This window comes from Lolium rigidum, chromosome 4 (assembly GCF_022539505.1).
Source record: "Lolium rigidum isolate FL_2022 chromosome 4, APGP_CSIRO_Lrig_0.1, whole genome shotgun sequence".
Classification (NCBI taxonomy): Eukaryota; Viridiplantae; Streptophyta; class Magnoliopsida; order Poales; family Poaceae; genus Lolium; species Lolium rigidum.
The window spans coordinates 202,696,112-202,716,687 of NC_061511.1; the positions used below are offsets into that span (position 1 = coordinate 202,696,112).

Below are 20,576 nucleotides of genomic sequence, written 5' to 3' on the forward strand. Positions count from 1 at the left end.
ACAGAACAGTTCGTATTGACGAATTTTAAAATGGTACCAGACTTGCTCAGATGAAAATGCTCAAATTGAATGAAAGTTGCGTACATATCTGAGGATCATGCACGTAAATTGGCTTAATTTTCTGAGCTACCTACAGGGAGGTGGACCCAGATTCGTGACAGCAAAGAAATCTGGAACTGTGCAGTAATCCAAATCTAGTACTTACTTTTCTATCAACGGCTTAACTTGGCACAACAAAACACAAAACTAAGATAAGAAGAGGTTGCTACAGTAGTAAACAACTTCCAAGACACAAAATAAAAATAAAGTACTGTAGGTAAAAACATGGGTTGTCTCCCATAAGCGCTTTCTTTAACGCCTTTCAGCTAGGCGCGAAAGTGTGTATCAAGTATTATCAAAGGGTGGTACTTCTACAGCGGGGTGTGGGCTTTTCTCAACCAGGCATAGTATATTAGATACATAAGTTTTAGCATCTCCCTTTTCATTAGTCTTAGGCGTGCTACTCTCATCAAACAAATTTTCAGGAACAAGCCAAGCATAGTTATTTTCTAGTGCATCATTCATAGCTAGGAGCTTACATGGTATTGGTGCTTTGATCTCCCCTCCATCATCAATATTATTAGTGTATCTTATTCTATCCATATCTATCTTTTCAAGGAGACTAACAAAATTAGTAGGAGAACCAAGCATATTAAATTTAGCAAACACCTTTCTAGCTTCTCTTGCTAGACCACCAAATTCTCTAAGAAGGGTTTCTAATACAAAATCTTTCTTTTCCCCTTCTTCCATATCACCTAGCGTGAGAAACATGTGTTGGATTATAGGATTGAGATTAACAAATTTAGTTTCCATCATGCGAACTAAAGCAGCAGCAGCAATTTCATAAGTAGGCGCAAGGTCTACCAAGTGTCTATCCTCAAAATCGTCAATGGTACTAACATGGTTGAAGAATTCTTCTATATTATTTCTCCCAACTATAGACCCACGTCCTACCGGTATGTCTTTTGTGGTAAAATTAAAAGGAAACATGATGAAATAAGTAAAGTAAATGCAAGTAACTAATTTTTTTGTGTTTTTGATATAGCAAACAAGATAGCAAATAAAGTAAAACTAGCAACTAATTTTTTTGTATTTTGATTTAGTGCAGCAAACAAAGTAGTAAATAAAACTAAGCAAGACAAAAACAAAGTAAAGAGATTGAGAAGTGGAGACTCCCCTTGCAGCGTGTCTTGATCTCCCCGGCAACGGCGCCAGAAATTTGCTTGATGCGTGTGGTTGGCACGTCCGTTGGGAACCCCAAGAGGAAGGTGTGATGCGCACAGCGGCAAGTTTCCCTCGCAAGAAACCAAGGTTTAATCGGACCAGTAGGGAGTCAAGAAGCACGTTGAAGGTTGATGGCGGCGGGATGTAGTGCGGCGCAACACCAGGGATTCCGGCGCCAACGTGGAACCCGCACAACACAACCAAAGTACTTTGCCCCAACGAAACAGGTGAGGTTGTCAATCTCACCGGCTTGCTGTAACAAAGGATTAACCGTATTGTGTGGAAGATGATTGTTTGCAGAAAACAGTAGAACAAGTATTGCAGTAGATTGTATTTCAGTAAAGAAAATTGGACCGGGGTCCACAGTTCACTAGAGGTGTCTCTCCCATAAGATAAACAGCATGTTGGGTGAACAAATTACAGTTGGGCAATTGACAAATAAAGAGAGCATGACCATGCACATACATATCATGATGAGTATAGTGAGATTTAATTGGGCATTACGACAAAGTACATAGACCGCCATCCAGCTCGCATCTATGCCTAAAAAGTCCACCTTCAGGTTATCATCCGAACCCCCTCCAGTATTAAGTTGCAAAGCAACAGACAATTGCATTAAGTATGGTGCGTAATGTAATCAACAACTACATCCTTAGACATAGCATCAATGTTTTATTCCTAGTGGCAACAGCACAACACAACCTTAGAACTTTCTGTCACTGTCCCAGGTGTCAATGCGAGCATGAACCCACTATCGAGCATAAGTACTCCCTCTTGGAGTTACAAGCATCTACTTGGCCAGAGCATCTACTAGTAACGGAAAGCATGCAAGATCATAAACAACACATAAGTATAACTTTGATAATCAACATAACAAGTATTCTCTATTCATCGGATCCCAACAAACGCAACATATAGAATTACGGATAGATGATCTTGATCATGTTAGGCAGCTCACAAGATCCGACAATGATAGCACAATGGGGAGAAGACAACCATCTAGCTACTGCTATGGACCCATAGTCCAGGGGTAGACTACTCACACATCACACCGGAGGCGACCATGGCGGCGTAGAGTCCTCCGGGAGATGATTCCCCTCTCCGGCAGGGTGCCGGAGGCGATCTCCTGGATCCCCCGAGATGGGATCGGTGTTGGCGGCGTCTCTGGAAGGTTTTCCGTATCGTGGCTCTCCGTACTGGGGGTTTTGTCACGGAGGCTATTTGTAGGCGGAAGGGCAGGTCAAGAGGCGGCACGGGGGCCCCACACCACAGGGCCGCGCGGCCAAGGGGGGGGGCCGCGCCGCCCTAGGGTGTGGCCCCCTCGTGGCCCCTCTTCGTCTCTCCTTCGGACTTCTGGAAGCTTCGTGGAAAAATAGGCCCCCGGGCTTTGATTTCGTCCAATTCCGAGAATATTTCCTTACTAGGATTTCTGAAACCAAAAACAGCGAGAAAACAGCAATCGGCACTTCGGCATCTTGTTAATAGGTTAGTTCCAGAAAATGCACGAATATGACATAAAGTGTGCATAAAACATGTAGATAACATCAATAATGTGGCATGGAACATAAGAAATTATCGATACGTCGGAGACGTATCAACAACCATCTAGCTACTGCTATGGACCCATAGTCCAGGGGTAGACTACTCACACATCACACCGGAGGCGACCATGGCGGCGTAGAGTCCTCCGGGAGATGATTCCCCTCTCCGGCAGGGTGCCGGAGGCGATCTCCTGGATCCCCCGAGATGGGATCGGCGTTGGCGGCGTCTCCGGAAGGTTTTCCGTATCGTGGCTCTCGGTACTGGGGGTTTCGTCACGGAGGCTTTAAGTAGGCGGAAGGGTAGGTCAAGAGGCGGCACGGGGGGCCCAAACCATAGGCCGGCGCGGCCAGGGGTGGGGCCGCGCCGCCCTAGGGTTTGGCCACCCCGTGGTCCTTCTTCGTTTCGTCTTCGGACTTCTGGAAGCTTCGTGGAAAAATAGGCCCCTGGGCTTTGATTTCGTCCAATTCCGAGAATATTTCCTTACTAGGATTTCTGAAACCAAAAACAGCGAAAACAAAGAATCGGCACTTCGGCATCTTGTTAATAGGTTAGTTCCAGAAAATGCACGAATATGACATAAAGTGTGCATAAAACATGTAGATAACATCAATAATGTGGCATGGAACATAAGAAATTATCGATACGTCGGAGACGTATCACAGCCTTGGGTTCGACGGTGGAGGCGGCCTTCTTCTTCGCCGGAGGAGGTCGGCTGGTTGCTGGGGTGGCGGATCATGAGATCCCTCTACCACGGCGATGAAGATCTAGTCGACAACGAGCTAGCGGCGAAGGGGCCACCGGTGAACACCGCGCCTTGACTTCATTCTTGGCGGATGATGGCGGTGGCTATTGGCGTCGTTCCCCTGCGAAGGCATCATCTTTGTTGGCCTCGCCATTTGCTCTCACCGAGCTGGAGACTCGCGGCTGTCGGTGAAAACCGTGTCAAGATTGGCGGGCGATGGCGGCGTTATGCGTCGCTTTCTTCTTGAAGGCATCGTCGTCGCAGTCCGCGGGAACTCACTCGTGCTGCTCCGGGGGAAACCCTAGATCCAACCAGGATCGGACGATGACGGTGCTCCTTGCGTCGTGCTACCTCTTGGGCATCATTTTTGGAGCAGCGGTTGGATGGAGGTGGTTTTTGGTGGAGTGGTGTTCATCTACCACGTTGTCGTCGATGATTCTTAGTGGCGTGGAGCTTCGGGATATCGAAGACGGGCGAGGATTGCTAGACGCGGCAGGATGGTGGAGTTGTTTGGTGTTATGGTGACATCGATGGCAGGCCTGGCACGGTCAATGCGTTGATCTCACTTGGAGATGGGTTCGAGATAGATGACGGTTGCGAACTCTGCGACGTGTGCAATGGCACACCCTTAGGGTTTTGCTTTTTGGATGATGTGTGTTGGTGTACCGTCAGGGAGTATGGCCTTGTTCATGGCCCCCCCTTCATCGTAGGTATAGCGAGTTGTCGCTAGGAAGGAGGCTTCGAGTTGATCTTTGTATTCTCCTTGTAAGGCATTGCGAATAATTTAATAAAGAAGAAAGTTGTGTGCTATACTCCTTGATCGAAAAAAAAGTGGCCACATCACATAGATGCGGAAGTAAATAATGTCAACCAATATCGGCTAATTTGGTTAAAGGGGAGAGTATCCCAGTGTTCTAATCCCCTTGTGGAGGATTTCCATGAGCTCAGCGAACCCCCTCCCCCACGAGAGAGATCCCCACGTCAGTTTGGACAGCAAGGAGCATGGAAGGGGTGGGGGGGGGGGGGCGGTGGAAGATGAGACAGTCCAGATCGCGTCGTGGCGAGAGCCAAGAGAAACGAGGGAGATTTTTCCCAATGGTCAGAGGTGGGATGAGCAACCCGGGGATTTCAAGAGGGGATGGGGCCAAATGTTCCCTTGCACTTGCCACCAAATGGTCGCTTCAAAAAATCCGGGTTAATTTTTCGCATGGGCTTTCCTCCCGGGAAAAGGATGGGGATCCCGCGAGGATACCTTGCATCCAAACGAGGCCTAAAAGGGTACTCGACAATTTTTTTTAAAATCATGCACTTGAATATCCACAAAATATAAATCAAAAGACCACTTCTAAACCTCTGCTAATGCAAAAGTTTACTGCTCAAAATTGAACTCTGAAACCCATATGTTTTATTCTGATATTAAGTTTGCAACCTTGATATCCTCAATATTCTATTTGCCCAAATTTGTAGTGTTCTACTTTTATTCAAACAATTATTTCTCTTTTTTCCTTTCATATTTTTACATAAAATCTGACGTGGCATGATGCTGACGTGCATAAGTGATGCCACATGTTTTCGGAGTCAACCCAAGACGCTTGGGATAGCGCCAAGGGGTTAAAGTAAACTGATGGGAAGTTCAAAATATAAAATAAGTAAATAACCGGTTCAAAAGTGACCTTAATTTTCCAGTAGTTTTAGGTTGAAAAGTGGAATTTTTATATTGTGTAGAGTACAAGTACAAACGTCCTCATAGATACGCTCCTTGTTCAGGCTGTACATGCACCGATGCCCACCACTGAAATACAGCAGGAACATGAACGACCTAAGACTGCAGGTGAAGACAGAGCTTTTAAGTCAACTGCTACAAAGAAGTTTAATCGCAGCAGGACACTAGCACTGGTTGATGGAGTCCTCACTGGGCGAGAAACAGAAAAATCTATTATCATCAAATTAGTTGGTCAACCGGACAACAGTCAAGGCCTTAAGGTGATCTCCGTTTGGGGAATGGGTGGTCTAGGAAAAACCACTCTTATCCGAAGTGTCTACCGAAGCCAAGAGCTTGCTGTCTGGAAGCATGCATGGGTCACCGCATTGCGTCCTTTTAACCCTGAAGTACTTCTTAGAGATTTGGCTTTGCAGCTTCAGAAAAGTATTCAAGAAGATACTGCAGCAGCAACATCAACTAGAGTGCCAAAGGAGAACATAGCACTGATGAAAAGTCAAGAATTGAAGATGGAGTTAGCTCGTCTACTGAAAACACAAAAGTGTCTTGTTGTTCTCGATGATATATCATCCACTTCTGAATGGGATTTGGTCCAAGGGTATTTGGATAATGCTGGAAGGATTATCATTACCACAAGAGAAAAAAATATTGCTGAACATTGTTCAAGAGATGATAGGAACATGTACAGTCTTGAAGGTCTTAAAGATAATGATGCCCTTGACCTTTTCACAAAGAAGGTACATTTATAACTTACTTTATTATTTTTCGTATTAGTTTTTCTCCACTAGATATATATTAACTATGCTTTACATTTTTCATACCAGTTTAATTTATTGCATTTTGAACCAAATCCAAGTTAAACCTAAAAAGGGGCTAAATATACCATTACAACTTCTTTTTCAAGAAGGAGATGACTTTGGCCTATGGTATCCCTTTGTTGTTCAAAATAGTATAAAACCCTACTTGTGTGCTTTGTATTAACCTGGTCCTCGTGTACATCATGGGGGTGACTTGGAGTACACGGCAAGTAATGATATTTTTGAACATAATCTATATCTCTAGAGTTTGTATGGAAACTCTTTTATCCCTAGCCACACACAAATATACTTATAACATTGACCCTCATTCTCGTCGTCTTCTCCGCTCCGTCATCATTAATTAAATCCGGATGGATTAGCACATAGAGGACGGTGATTGTGTCCCCTTTTAACTTGTGTCCCCTTTTAACTCATATATTCCCTCTTGTAGTCACATCGAGAGTGTTGTGGTCACTAGTGGCAACACTGACACTTTGACTGGAATTGTTACTCTAAACGTAGACGTGATGTCGATTTATCTGATCATGATATAGTAGCCGTGATCGAGATAGTCGTGGTTGATTATGAAGTCGTCATGGTCGGTAGACATGGCCGGAGACGCACAATAATTTATGCTATGTTTATGGATGGAGCTGCAATTGTAGACTATTTTCGCCTTGGAGACGATGCCATCAAGGGTGTCATGTAGATGTCGGAGAAAACATTTATAGGTGACACCGGTAGTTTTGTCAGAACTAGAGGAATCACACCGAGCACACACCAGTTTTGCCAAAATCATGTGCTCGGTTGTAGGTGTCACCACAATTAGCGATGTTGGTGTGACGATGTACATGTTTCCGTCATACACGGTCAATGCTGTGGTGCCGTTTTCGTGTCTTGTAGTAGTATTGTCAAAAGATACTGATAAGGTGTGTCCATTCTTGTGGACTATATGCGGTGGTGTTGTATCCATTCTTGTTGACCATATGTGGCGGCGATGTGTTGACAAAATTGTTGATGAAAATCAAGCGTCGCCCTACAAGTACATGGCACACACTGGCCGGTGTGTGGATGATGCTAATGTGCGCTTCTCGTGGATGCACTAGATCTAGTATAATGGCTCGGGCGATGATCATGTAGAACCTTTTTCGATAAAAGGAAATATATTAATATCAATAGATACCAATTATAGCCTTGCAGTACCCTAATGGTAGTACGGATGCACACATCCAAAAAGAAAAAAAGAAAACTAAGAAATAAAAGTCCCGCTACGGTACTCTAGTCATAGCCACAACAGTACAACCCCCACCAAGGCAACACCTGAAATCCAGTCTCTCCACAAGCGACGCCTCCAAGAAAGGGACAATCCACAAGCGCCGTCATCGCCCGATCAAAAAATCTTATGTTTTCACCCTGGAGATAGTCCCCGCTCTCAAAATAATTTCTTCAACAAGACCATTGCCAGGCACAACCAATTAAGACCAGACCTTGTATTTTCAACCTCAAAGGTAAGACTCTGAAATTCACCTGTGCTGCTGCCCTCACTTGCATACTGCTGTTACGAGACCCAGAATACCAAGCAAATCCCTCAACAACACCATGACTCGATCCTCCGTTGCTAGTCCTCCAATCCGGCCTTCAGGAACTTCTCCGTCTCTGATACGCCATGGATTAGAGTGGCAACACGGGACAAAGCTTCGCGTCGCTCCCTCCAGAACCAAACGGACGGAATAAAAGCATGGATGCACACGACCGAATACCTCCCAAACCAGCAAACTCCAGGAACGAGCACTGTTACATTTGCCAGCGGAGCCTTCCGGAACTCAACATCCAGCCAAATCCAGACAGACATGCATAGGTAGATCTTCATCTTGGCGCGAGAGAGATCCTAGGACCACCACCTTTATTGATGCCGCGCGAGCATCCCCCACGCCACCCGCCAGAAACCTGGGGCCGTCGCACCAAATCCTAGCAGTAGCCCGAAGGGCAAGGCCGGTAGGGAGAGGGAGACGTCAGCGTAGGTCGATCCCCACCGGAACCGGCCCAACACGCAGCCGGGTTGATCACGTAGAACCTAGGGTCGAACCGAACCTAATCTCAGCTCTTCCCCATGTGAGCACACCGCCGCAAGAGCGGGGTATGACGCTAACATGGGAGGCGCTCGTAGCCGGGTTGCGCGAGCTCGTTGGAGTAGATCCTTGATCCCCTGCTAGCTTCTCCCTCTGCCACTCCTTCCTAGAGGAAAGCATGCCTCCAAATAGCCCCCACTGTTGGACATCAGGGAAAGCCGGCGCCGCCGGCCGCTGGAACGCCCCGGGAGGCACTCCCACCCTAGGTTCTGAGTACGTGGGTGTAGAGTGCACATAGCTCGTCGGAGTTTCGGAGTAGAGTTTAGACCTCCTGTTATCCACCGACCCACGCCCGATTCTGATGCAAATTTGCTACTAACTCACAATAGCAACTACTACAAAGGAACGGGAGGGCCAAACCTGGGTTTACCTATGGGCGACGCTGGGCGTCGGTCGCCCGAAAAAACGTGGAAAATCGGTTGTGGGCCCCACGTACACATAGAAGCAGTGTCACGTCGCTTTCCGCTGCGCGTCCTGCCACTCATGCATTGCATCCTCTCCAGCGTCGTCAGCACTCAGCAACAAGGAGCGAAGAGTTTCATTGACTTTCGTGTGGTTAGGCTACCTGTGCGCTGGATTGCTCACATGGGATGGTGGAGCCCACAGAAAATGTTGATCCATACACTACTAACCTTAAGAAAAACGTCACTCTAGTGCCAAAAATCCGTACGTTTGCAATCCCTGCAAAAGTGGTAAAAACAACTAATTTGCTACAAATTAAAAATTATAACAAAAGGCATCACCTATTTTTACAAAAGTCACAAATGATTACAACAAAAACTCCCTATGTTTCCAAACAATGCAAAAGTGGTCAAGAGACAATTAATTTTCTACAATTAGATTACAACAAAAATCATCAGCTATTTTTTACAAAAGTCACAAATAATTACAACAAAAATTCCGTATGTTTGCGAACAATGCAAAAAGTGGTCAAGAAACAATTAGTTTTCTACAATTGAGTTACAACAAAAATCATCAGCTATTTTTTACAAAAGTCACAAACGATTACAACAAAAAATCAGTATGTTTGCAAACAATTCAAAAGTGGTAAATCAATAATTAATTTGCTACAAACTGGATTACAACAAAATCATCAACTATTTTTTACAAAAATCACAAAAGATTACAACAAAAATCTATATGTTTTCCATCAATGCAAAGTGGTCAAGCACTTAATTTGCTACAGATTAAATTATAAAGAAAAACACTTACTATACATGTTCAATAAAAAAAGGCAACTATGCATGTTCAATAAAAAATAACCATCACATGGGTCGTCGCCTCTCCTGGTCGAAAGTTAAAATACATGCTAGTTAAGAAAATCATTGAATGTAGGCGACAATCATGCAATGCAGTTCTACAATGAAGTGGCAGCATGCAATATTGTGGTAGGGTCCACACTTAACTTGCACGCATGCATGCAGTAACATGGTACTACCATCCCAAGACTTAAGGTCTATATATTTTTCAGAAAGTCAAACTATGTTAAGTTTGACTAAGTTTTTATTAAAAATCATTAACATGTCAAATACAAAATTGATATTATTAGATAGATAATGAAATATATTTTCATATGCTATCTACAAAATATCATATTTATTGATAGATTATTTTAAAATTTTGGTCAAACTTTACTTGTTTTGACTTTTCCAAAAAAATATAAACCTTAAGCATTGAAATGAAGGTAGTAGGATCCAACGTCTAAACTGAAGAAAACTGGCACACCGCGCGTGTGTCCTGAACGGCCGATCTTTCGTCCTTGATCGGTCAGTGAAGAGTAAAATACACGGTTGGTCCACAAACTTGTCAGCGATGTTCACTTTGCTCACCGTACTTTGGAAATACCATTTTACGATCACCGAAGACGTTTGGAGGTTTATCTACGGTCACTACTCACCAGTATGGCCCTGTATTTGATGATGTGGCACTATGTTTGACTAGTCTAACCAATGTCTTCTTTGCAAAAAAGCCCTCACTTTTATGTGCAACACACTAGTCATACTCCCACCTTCTCTCTTCTCCGACGCTTCATCCTCAAGACCTCAACCTCCACTCCTCACCAGATTAACTGCACGGCGCGGTTCCCAGCCTCCGGCGCGCCTCCCCGCCGCCGATCCGGGCCGCGGCAACGCCACCAAGATTTCCCACATCCCTTGCCCTATGAGCTCCCCCATTCCCCCAGTGCTCCCCGAGCTCCGTCCTGAGCGGTGAGCGCCCTGCTCGGTGTTGGGCAGGGGCTGAGTAGCTCCCGCAACAGAACGCACCGTGGTCTCACCCTGAGCGAGCATCGGTCGAATCCCGTGCGTCTACGTCGAGATCTTGCGGCAGCGACGGTACTCGCAGCAGGCGGATCTTATCCCTGACGCGCAGGAGGGATTAGCACAGGCAGACGACATCGTCGACTTCATCCTTGACGCCCGCCGGCAGGAGCGGAACACGATGCCGGACCGGAACAAATCATGACCTTGCTCCCTGGCCCGGAGGCGGCACAGACCATGGAGTTAAGCCCCGTGCTCCTCTGTTCTTGGTCTGCTTCTCTGCGCTGAAAGCGACGTCGGCTTTTTCCCCGACGCGCCTTCCATGGCTGTACGACCGATTTGAAGCGACGCGCCCCAGCCTCTCCCCTGGTGCCCTGGACCGCCTCCCACGAGCGCGGCGTGGCAGACGAGGCTGGCCAGGCAGCAAAGTGGCGCTGGCGCCGGCCTCCCCTGCGTGCACATCGCTTGAGGAAGAAGATGCGTCCAGGGCTCCAGGCGAGTCCTCTTTGCACGGTGGGCTGTTGGTGTTTTTTTTTTGTGCTTCAGGGGCTTTTTGTAAAAAATGCGTTGCTTAGACTAGTCAACATAATGCCACGTTATCAAATACGTAGCCATACGAGGGACTAGTGACCGGAGACAAACCTTCAAACGTCTTCCGTGATCGTAAATTGGTATTTTTGAAGTACGATGACCAAAGTGAACCTCGTTGACAAGTACGCGGACTAACCGTGTATTTTACTCGTCAGTGAATAGCAAGCATTTTCCTTTACCTATTACCCTGCCGAAGCAAGTGCAGTCAAACCTTGGACCTGCAATCTTGCTAGAGGTTCAGCGGGGCAATAACAGGGCCGAACGGGACCGCTCCATTTGCATCTCGAGTGTTGGCAGCTTGGGTGTGGATGGCACGCCGATGTTTGCTTGGCTTAACCGGATCGTTTTGGGAGATAAATTTGTCGGTCTAGGTTGTTCAGCCGGAGTTTAAACCCCAGATTTGACATCTGTGTGTCTCATAAAGACGGAATATTCATTCAGTGGGAGGCGACGTTCTCGTTGACAACGAGGCGACTGTGGTGACTTCGTCAATTTCAAGATCCAATCCGCCGGCTCAGTCTTCCGAAGGTGCTCATAGGGGTAGGGTGTGTGTGCGCGCGTTCATAGGGGTGAGTGTACGCGCGTGTATGTAAGCGCCTGCGTTTGTACTGTGTTTCTCAAAAAAAAAAAAAGGTTGTTCAGCTGGAGATAAATTGCACGTCACGTGTCCGAGTAGTGCATTTGATGAAGACCTCGTGTCGATGGAGGCGTGGCCCCGGGACTTGTCGTCTGGTTCGGATCGAACCGGCAGGGTCCCCTGGACGCTTGGAGAAATCTTTCTTGGCGCACCAGACATAAAATAGAAGTCTTTTTTTAAAGACAATATATATTAAAAGCTAGCAAGACGTTTCACTAAAAACTTTTCAGCCCCTTAGATATCCTGGAAAGGAAAAGAGTGCGTCAGAAACTTGCAGCCCACAAATCACACCAAGTTACAATCAGCCCCAATGCTGTGAACTAAAAAAGCAGGTGGCTCAGCATCCCAGAAAAACGATCCATCCTTAGGCTTATATATTTTGCACAAGAATGGGCCGCCTGGTTAGCCTCGCGATGAGCATGAACTAAGCTAAAATCTGTTAAAAACAAACTCAGCTCACTAATCTCATCTAAGACCTGCTTGACTACTGAAAGATCATTAGCTCTATTTTACCAAAGTCGGACCAAATCTTCAGAGTCAACTTCAAAAACGACATTAGTGAAACCCTGCTTCTTGCATACACAACAGCATCTCTAAAAGCAAGGGACTCCACCGTCAAAGGATCAGACACACCTCGGTAAGTCTTATCCGTAGCACCACGAAAGACCACCCCTTCACGTGCAACAGCACCAGTAGCTGCCAGATTGTCATTCACATTAACAGCACCATCAGAATTAATTTTAACAACTCCATCAGGTGGTCTCTGCCACTTACATTCCGGCCTAGCAGATTTAGAAACACCCTTGTCCCTTGGTAACACAAAAGAGAAGTCGAAGCGGTTGTAGTTGTGTGTGTACGTTGATGAATTTCTCTGCTCATGCATAGCCGAGCCTCTCACAGTCTCGCTTGCTCCTAGTTTTTTTTTGAACAAGAAGAGCCCTGAAGAACCTGGAAGGTTATATTAATATCCAAGCAGTGGAGGTGTACATTATTACAGAGGACCCAAAAGAAAGAGGAAATGAAACATGAGTCCCCAATATATGTGGAGGAGACCTTGCTGAAAGATGTAAAAAGCAATCATGTCCCTCCCTATCTCCTCTGCCAAGCCAGAGGTCAGCTGCACCGTCGTCGAGCACCGACGCGGGGACAAAACAACTTGCTGCAATGTCGACGTTGGGCGCGACCGCTAACCTATAAGAAGACCTCCGATGGAGGTTGATAGGATGCCGGAGCTCACCGGCGTTAACAAACGGCATGCAGCCGTCGAGATGAAGCTCGCCGAAATTGCTTCCAAGCTTCGGGAAGCCCATACAAATGAACTCTCACTAGATCCTTCAATGTCGACTAGCCCGCCCTCCATCACGACACTCCTGCCATGGGTGGGAGAAGGCAGGTAGAGATGGTTGGAGCAGCAAGAACTCATCACAATATGGCCACCAAAGACAACACCGTCGTCGCCGTCTTCAGCTTCCTCCTCGCCGCCATGGCCGGCCAGGTCGATGTCGAGGGCGCGGCTTTGCAATCACCAGTGCTTATTGTTGAGGGGCTTGGCAGGAGGTGCATATGATTCCATCCCCCACCTTAGGGGCTTGACATCACAGCTCCTTGGACATTCACCGGTGCCGCACCAATACACCGGTGAAAGAGAGCCCCTGCTCTTCTCTAGCGCACCACCACCCTCAGTCCGTCTTCCCCACCCCTCACCACCACGGCCGACCGGTAGGAGGAGGACGAACAGGGCAAAGATGGAGACGAAAGAGAGAGAGAGAGAGAGAGAGAGAGAGAGAGAGAGAGAGAGCAAACCTTGGGCTTATTCATGGAGATCCATGGAGGATGATCGGGCGCCACCGTCTCTGACCGCCAGAGCTCCTTGCCGCGTCGCCGCCACCACCATCCGCACCAAATCTTGCCCAGAAGATCTGGAGCTCGACTCCGACCTATCTACAGCACTGGCGTGTCCCCCTCCCCATCTTCGGCCGGCAGCGCCGCCGGAGAAGCGTCGGTTTCGGCCCGGTCTCCTCGGGTCAACGGGCAGAAGAGGGGTGGGGGCGAAGAGGGAGGAGCAAAGGGGTGAGCGGTTTCCTCGATGCTTTCTCCTAGTGCATGCATATATCCTGGTGCAAGGCATCATTGTCTGAGTTGTCCTCCAGTGCATTGCATGGCTCATGGCTGTATGGAGAGGGAATCTGATGTATATATGTCTCTCCGTCAAGCACGTGGAGCCGAGAAAGGCCTGTCCTTAGAAAAGACCATATCGATCAAATTCATCCAAAAAGTACCACATTGATTAAGTTTATCTAAAATGGAACTTCATCGAGCAAGATGCATGTAGCTCTCCAAAAACCATCACATCTGCCACTAGTATCACCTCCGAAAAACTTGAGAACGTCTATGCTACTCACCGCCAAGGAAATCATCATCAATGTCATCACCGCATCCATGTCCACCACCACTAATAGCACCTCCACCAAGGCCACAACAACCACCATCACATGCTAGAATATCTTGAGAGTGCGCTAATATTAGATTCTTGTTGTGGCATCCATCGTATTTGGATCCATTCTAGGTTAGCGCCACAAGCAACCTATCCTTTCCTCCTCTAGTGCAAGCATATGCTCTTCCGCCCTAGTCTTCCTATCTTTGGTTGCCGAATTGAACCTTGGGCCGTGGGGCACCTTCATCGCCTTCGTCAGCTTCCTCTCCCTCTTGGCGCCTGCCAGAACAAGGGGAGGGCGAGCTGCCATGGCTTTGGGCGAGGTGACCTTGGTCGCACCCTTGTCGTCGTCCTTGATCTCCCATGCGGTGATGTTCACCGTGATTTTTGTCCACAACCCTCCTTGAAAAAACCATTAGCATGGAGGTCGATTCCGGCAGCATAAAGCCAGAGTGGTGGCCTCGCGGGATTGCGGAAGGGAGCGTCGGCTCCATTCCGACCGGAGTCGGGGGCATCGGCACTAGAGAGGAGGTCGGGGTGCGGAAACGGTGGGAATGTGTGGAGGAGGTCGGGAGAGGGGAAATATACTCGGCCGGTGGCGTGGTAGAGTATAGTTGGCCTCCTTTTGGGAACCGACTCTTATAATTTTGTCTCCTCTAACGGTATAAATGACTGGTTAGGTGCAGTTTAGCCAAATTTTACTCCTCCAAGACTTTTTAATGGATCGCTTCGAGATGCTTTTAGGGTTAGTCGACCACGTTATCTCGCGTTATCCGTTGCGCGCTGCCGCGCGCCATGGGATCATGCATACACGCACATCGACACTACAGGAATCGACGTAGACGCCGACGGCCGGCAGCCCTCGGCGTAGCCACGCCTGGCCCTCGGCGTAGGCTACGCCGACGGCAGCCCTCGGCATATGGCCTCGGCGTCTGGGTCCGTCAGCGTAGGCTTCCGTGCCGTTGGCGTAGGCCTGGCCGTTGGCGTACGACGCCTACGCCGACGGTGCAACCTCACCCTCGGCGTAACTGCCCTCGACGTCTGGCCACGGTGCGCCGTCGCCGTTAACGGAGGTGCATCAGACGCCGACGGCGTTGCCCTCAGCGTAGCTGCGCCAAGTGCGCGTCGTGGAGCGATGTCGCGCATCGCGAGGCTGCCATCTGCGGCGTCTACGCCGACGGCCAGACCCTCAGCGTCTGCATGGGCCATGCAGGGGACACGCGGCACGCTGCGCGCGGCTGCCAGACGGAGGTCTACGCCGAGGGCAATGCCGTCGGCATAGACCTGACCATATGGTCGCAGCAGGGGTCTATGCCGACGGCATAGCCCTCGGCGTAGACCTGCTCAATTTTTTTTTAATTCCAGTTGTTCACTTTGCACCGTTCCAGCAGTTCACTTTGCACATTACATCAGTTCATACATCGAAATTCATCCAAATTCATCCAAATTCATCGAAATTCATCCAAATTCACCAAAATAGCATAAAATCCACATAGTAGTATACATGGTGCACATAATAGCATACAAGAGGAGAGTGCCATGTCATCCAAATACATAGTAGTAGCAAGCAAGCACACAGATAGTGTGAGCTGACTAGCGCAGGAAGGACCCGGGCGGGGTGTATCCGCCCTCATCGTTGGCGAAACGAGAAGCACGGTGCCGAGGTTGCGCTCCAGTAGAAGCTGCAGAAGAACCAGCTGGAGAGTCACCGGGAGTATGCCCAGGAGAAGTCGGCAGAGAGGCACCGGGAGTATGCCCAGGAGAAGTCGATGGAGAGGCACTGGGAGTACGCCCAGGAGAAGTCGACGGAGTATGCCCAGGAGATGGAGAGGCACCTCCATGAACCGGTGTGATCTCGCTCCCACCCCGCGAGGCCTGGTTCCCGGAGCATCCCGTTCCCTACATGTTAGCAACTTGTGAGGCAAAGGAAAGTGGTAACTACCGGTTTGGCAAAGAACTTACCGGTGTGGATCCGTAGTAAGTCATAGCGAAAGTTGCCCTCGATGGCATGATAGGCATGTCCCCCGCCATGGAAACGGGGTCCGGTGGCGGTTGATGGCGCGTGATGCACACGTCCGTTGGGAACCCCAAGAGAAAGGTGTGATGCGCACAGCAGTAAGTTTTCCCTCAGAAAGAAACCAAGGTTATCGAACCAGTAGGAGATGAAGGCCACGTGAAGGTTGTTGGTGAAGGAGTTTAGTGCGGCGCAACACCAGGGATTCCGGCGCCAACGTGGAACCTGCACAACACAATCAAAATACTTTGCCCCAACTTAACAGTGAGGTTGTCAATCTCACCGGCTTGCTGTAAACAAAGGATTAAACGTATGGTGTGGAGAATGATGTTTGCTTGTGAAGAACAATAGAGAACAGAGATTGCAGTAGATTGTATTTCAGATGTAAAAGAATGGACCGGGGTCCACAGTTCACTAGTGGTGTCTCTCCAATAAGATAAATAGCATGTTGGGTGAACAAATTACAGTTGGGCAATTGACAAATAGAGAGGGCATAACAATGCACATACATATCATGATGACTACTATGAGTTTTACTTAGGGCATTACGACAAAGAACATAGACCGCTATCCAAGCATGCATCTATGCCTAAAAAGTCCACCTTCGGGTTAGCATCCGCACCCCTTCCAGTATTAAGTTGCAAACAACGGACAATTGCATTAAGTATGGTGCGTAATGTAATCAACACAAATATCCTTAGTCAAAGCATCGATGTTTTATCCCTAGTGGCAACAAGCACATCCACAACCTTAGAACTTTCCATCATCGTCCCGCATTCAATGGAGGCATGAACCCACTATCGAGCATAAATACCCCCTCTTGGAGTCACAAGTATCAACTTGGCCGAGCCTCTACTAGCAACGGAGAGCATGCAAGATCATAAACAACACATATATGATAGATCAATAATCAACTCGGACATAGTATTCCATATTCATCGGATCCCAACAAACACAACATGTAGCATTACAAATAGACGATCTTGATCATGATAGGCAGCTCACAAGATCTAAACATGATAGCACAAGAGGAGAAGACAACCATCTAGCTACTGCTATGGACCCATAGTCCAAGGATGAACTACTCACGCATCAATCCGGAGGCGGGAATGATGATGTAGAGTCCTCCGGTGATGATTCCCCTCTCCAACAGGGTGCCGGAGGCGATCTCCAGAATCCCCCGAGATGGGATTGGCGGCGACGGCGTCACAGTATGTTTTCTCGTATTGTGGCTCTCGGTACTAGGGTTTTCGCGACGGAGTGAACAAATAGGCGAAGGGGCGAGTCGGGAGGCGGCCGAGGGCCCACCCCACGGCCGGTGCGCCCCCTCCGGGCCGCGCCGCCCTAGGGTGTGGGGCCACCTTGGCCCCTCTCCGTCTCTCCTTCGCTGTTCTGGAAAGCTCCGTGGAAAATAAGACCGTGGGCTTTTGTTTCGTCCAATTCCAAGAATATTTCCTGTGTAAGATTTCTGAAACCAAAAACAGCAGAAAACAGGAACTGATGCTTCGGCATCTTGTTAATAGGTTAGTGCCGGAAAATGCATCAAAATGATGTAAAGTGTATATAAAACATGTGAGTATTATCATAAAACTAGCATGGGACACAATAAATTATAGATACGTTTGAGACGTATCAAGCATCCCCAAGCTTAGTTCCTACTCGCCCTCGAGTAGGTAAACGATAACAAGGATAATTTCTGAAGTGACATGCTGCTATCATAATCTTGATCAATACTATTGTAAAGCATATGAGATGAATGAAGTGATTCAAAGCAATGGTAAAGATAATGACTAAACAACTGATCATATAGCAAAGACTTTTCATGAATAGTAATTTCAGGACAAGCATCAATAAGTCTTGCATAGGAGTTAACTCATAAAGCAATAAATTCTTAGTAGAAGGTTTTGAAGCAACACAAAGGAAGATATAAGTTTCAGCAGTTGCTTTCAACTTTAACATGTATATCTCATGGATAATTGTCAATACAAAGTAATATGATGAATGCAAATAAGCAAGTATGTAAGAATCAATGCACACAGTTGACACAAGTGTTTGCTTCTAGGATAGAAAGAAGTAGGTAAACTGACTCAACATAAAGTAAAAGAAAGACCCTTCGCAGAGGGAAGCAGAGATTAATCTTGTGCTAGAGCTTTTTTATTTTGAAGACATAGAAACAATTTTGTCAACGGTAGTAATAATTCATATGTGTTATGCATAAAACATCCTATAAGTTGCAAGCCTCATGCATCGAATACCAATAGTGCTCGCACCTTGTCCTAATTAGCTCGGATTTCCATGGATTATCATTGCATCACATATGTTTCAACCAAGTGTCACAAAGGGGTACCTCTATGTCACCTGTACAAAGGTCCAAGGAGATAGATCGCATTTGATTTCTCGTTTTTCATAGATCTCAACTTGAGGACATCTGTACCCGGAAAACATAGAAAACAGATAATGGACTCCTCTTTAATGCTTAAGCATTCAACAACAAATAATATTCTCATAGGAGATTGAGGATTAATGTCCAAATTGAAACTTCCACCATGATACATGGCTTTAGTTGGCGGCCTAATGTTCTTCTCTAACAATATGCATACTCAAACCATTTAATCATGATAAATCACCCTTACTTCAGACAAGACGAACATGCATAGCAACTCACATGATATTCAACAAAGGTGTAATAGTTGATGGCATCCCCAGAAACATGGTTACCGCTCAACAAGCAACTTATAAGAAATAAGATACATAAGCAACATATTAAATACCACAATAGTTTTCTAAGCTATTTTCCCATGAGCTATGTATTGCAAAGACAAGGAATGAAATTTTAAAGGTAGCACGCAAGCAATTTACTTGGAATGGCAGCAAAATACCATGTAGTAGGTAGTTATGGTGGACGCAAATGGCATAAGTTTTGGCTCAAGGTTTTGGATGCACGAGAAGCATTCCCTCCCAGTACAAGGCTTTGGCTAGCAAGGTTGTTTGAAGCAAACTCAAGTATGAACCGGTACAGAAAAACTTACATAAGAACATATTGCAAGCATTATAAGACTCTACACTCTCTCCTTGTTGTTCAAACACCTTAACGAGAAAATATCTAGACTTTTAGAGAGACCAATCATGCAAACCAAATTTCAACAAGCTCTACAGTAATTCTCCACTAATAGGTTCAATCTACATGATGCAAGAGCTTAAACATGATCTATTTGAGAGCTCAAAACAATTTCCAAGTATCAAATTATTCAAGACAATATACCAATTACCACATGGAGCATTTTCTGTTTCCAACCAAATAGCAACGAACGAAACAGTTTTCAACCTTCGCCATGAACATTAAAAGTAAAGCTAAGAACACCAGTGTTCATATGAAACAGCGGAGCGTGTCTTTCTCCCACACAAGGATTGCTAGGATCCGAACTTATTCAAACAAAAACAAAAATAAAAGAATACAGACGATCCAAGTAAAGCACATAAGGTGTGACGGAATAAAAATATAGTTTCACTAGAGGTGACCTGATAAGTTGTCGATGAAGAAGGGGATGCCTTGGGCATCCCCAAGCTTAGATGCTTGAGTCTTCTTGAAATATGCAGGGATGAACCACGGGGGCATCCCCAAGCTTAGACTTTTCACTCTTCTTGATCATATTGTATCATCCTCCTCTCTTGATCCTTGAAAACTTCCTCCACACCAAACTCAAAACAAACTCATTAGAGGGTTAGTGCATAATCAAAAATTCACACGTTCAGAGAGGACACAATCATTCCTAACACTTCTGGACATTACCAAAAGCTACTGAAAGTTAATGGAGCAAAGATATCCACTCAACACAGTAAAAGAGGCAATGTGAAATAAAAGGCAGAATTTGTCAAAACAGAACAGTCCGTAAAGACGGATTTTTTAGAGGCACTTAACGTGCTCAGATGAAGAAGCTCGAATTGAATGAAAGTTGCGTACATATCTGAGGATCACTCATGAATTTTTGCATATTTTTTTGAGTTTCCTACAGAGAGTTCTACTCAAATTCGTGACAGCAAGAAATCTGTTTCTGCGCAGAAATCCAAATCTAGTATCAACCTTACTATCAAAGACTTTACTTGGCACAACAATGAAATAAAGTAAAGATAAGGAGAGGTTGATACAGAAGTAACAACTTCCAAGACACAAATATAAAACAAAAATTTCAGAAATAAAATGATGGGTTGTCTCCCATAAGCGCTTTTCTTTAACGCCTTTCAGCTAGGCGCAGAAAGTGTAACTCAAGTAACATCAAGAGATGAAGCATTAACATCATAATTTGTTCTAATAATATAATCAAAAGGTAACCTCATTCTCTTTCTAGGGAAGTGTTCCATACCTTTCTTGAGCGGGAATTGATATTTAATATTTCCTTCCTTCATATCAATAATAGCACCAACAGTTCGAAGAAAGGGTCTTCCCAAAAT

General features: G+C 46.3%; 1 protein-coding gene across 1 annotated transcript in view; it reads left to right on the top strand.

The window, feature by feature from the left end:
• The first annotated feature begins 5,755 nt into the window (after positions 1 to 5,755).
• The window catches only part of LOC124648058 (disease resistance protein Pik-2-like), a 40,261-nt gene continuing 25,440 nt past the window's right edge, over positions 5,756 to 20,576 (top strand). Inside the window, exon 1 of the mRNA XM_047187882.1 lies at positions 5,756 to 6,004. Within this exon, the coding sequence (XP_047043838.1) occupies positions 5,756 to 6,004 (249 nt within the window). The remainder of the gene's footprint in view (positions 6,005 to 20,576) is intronic.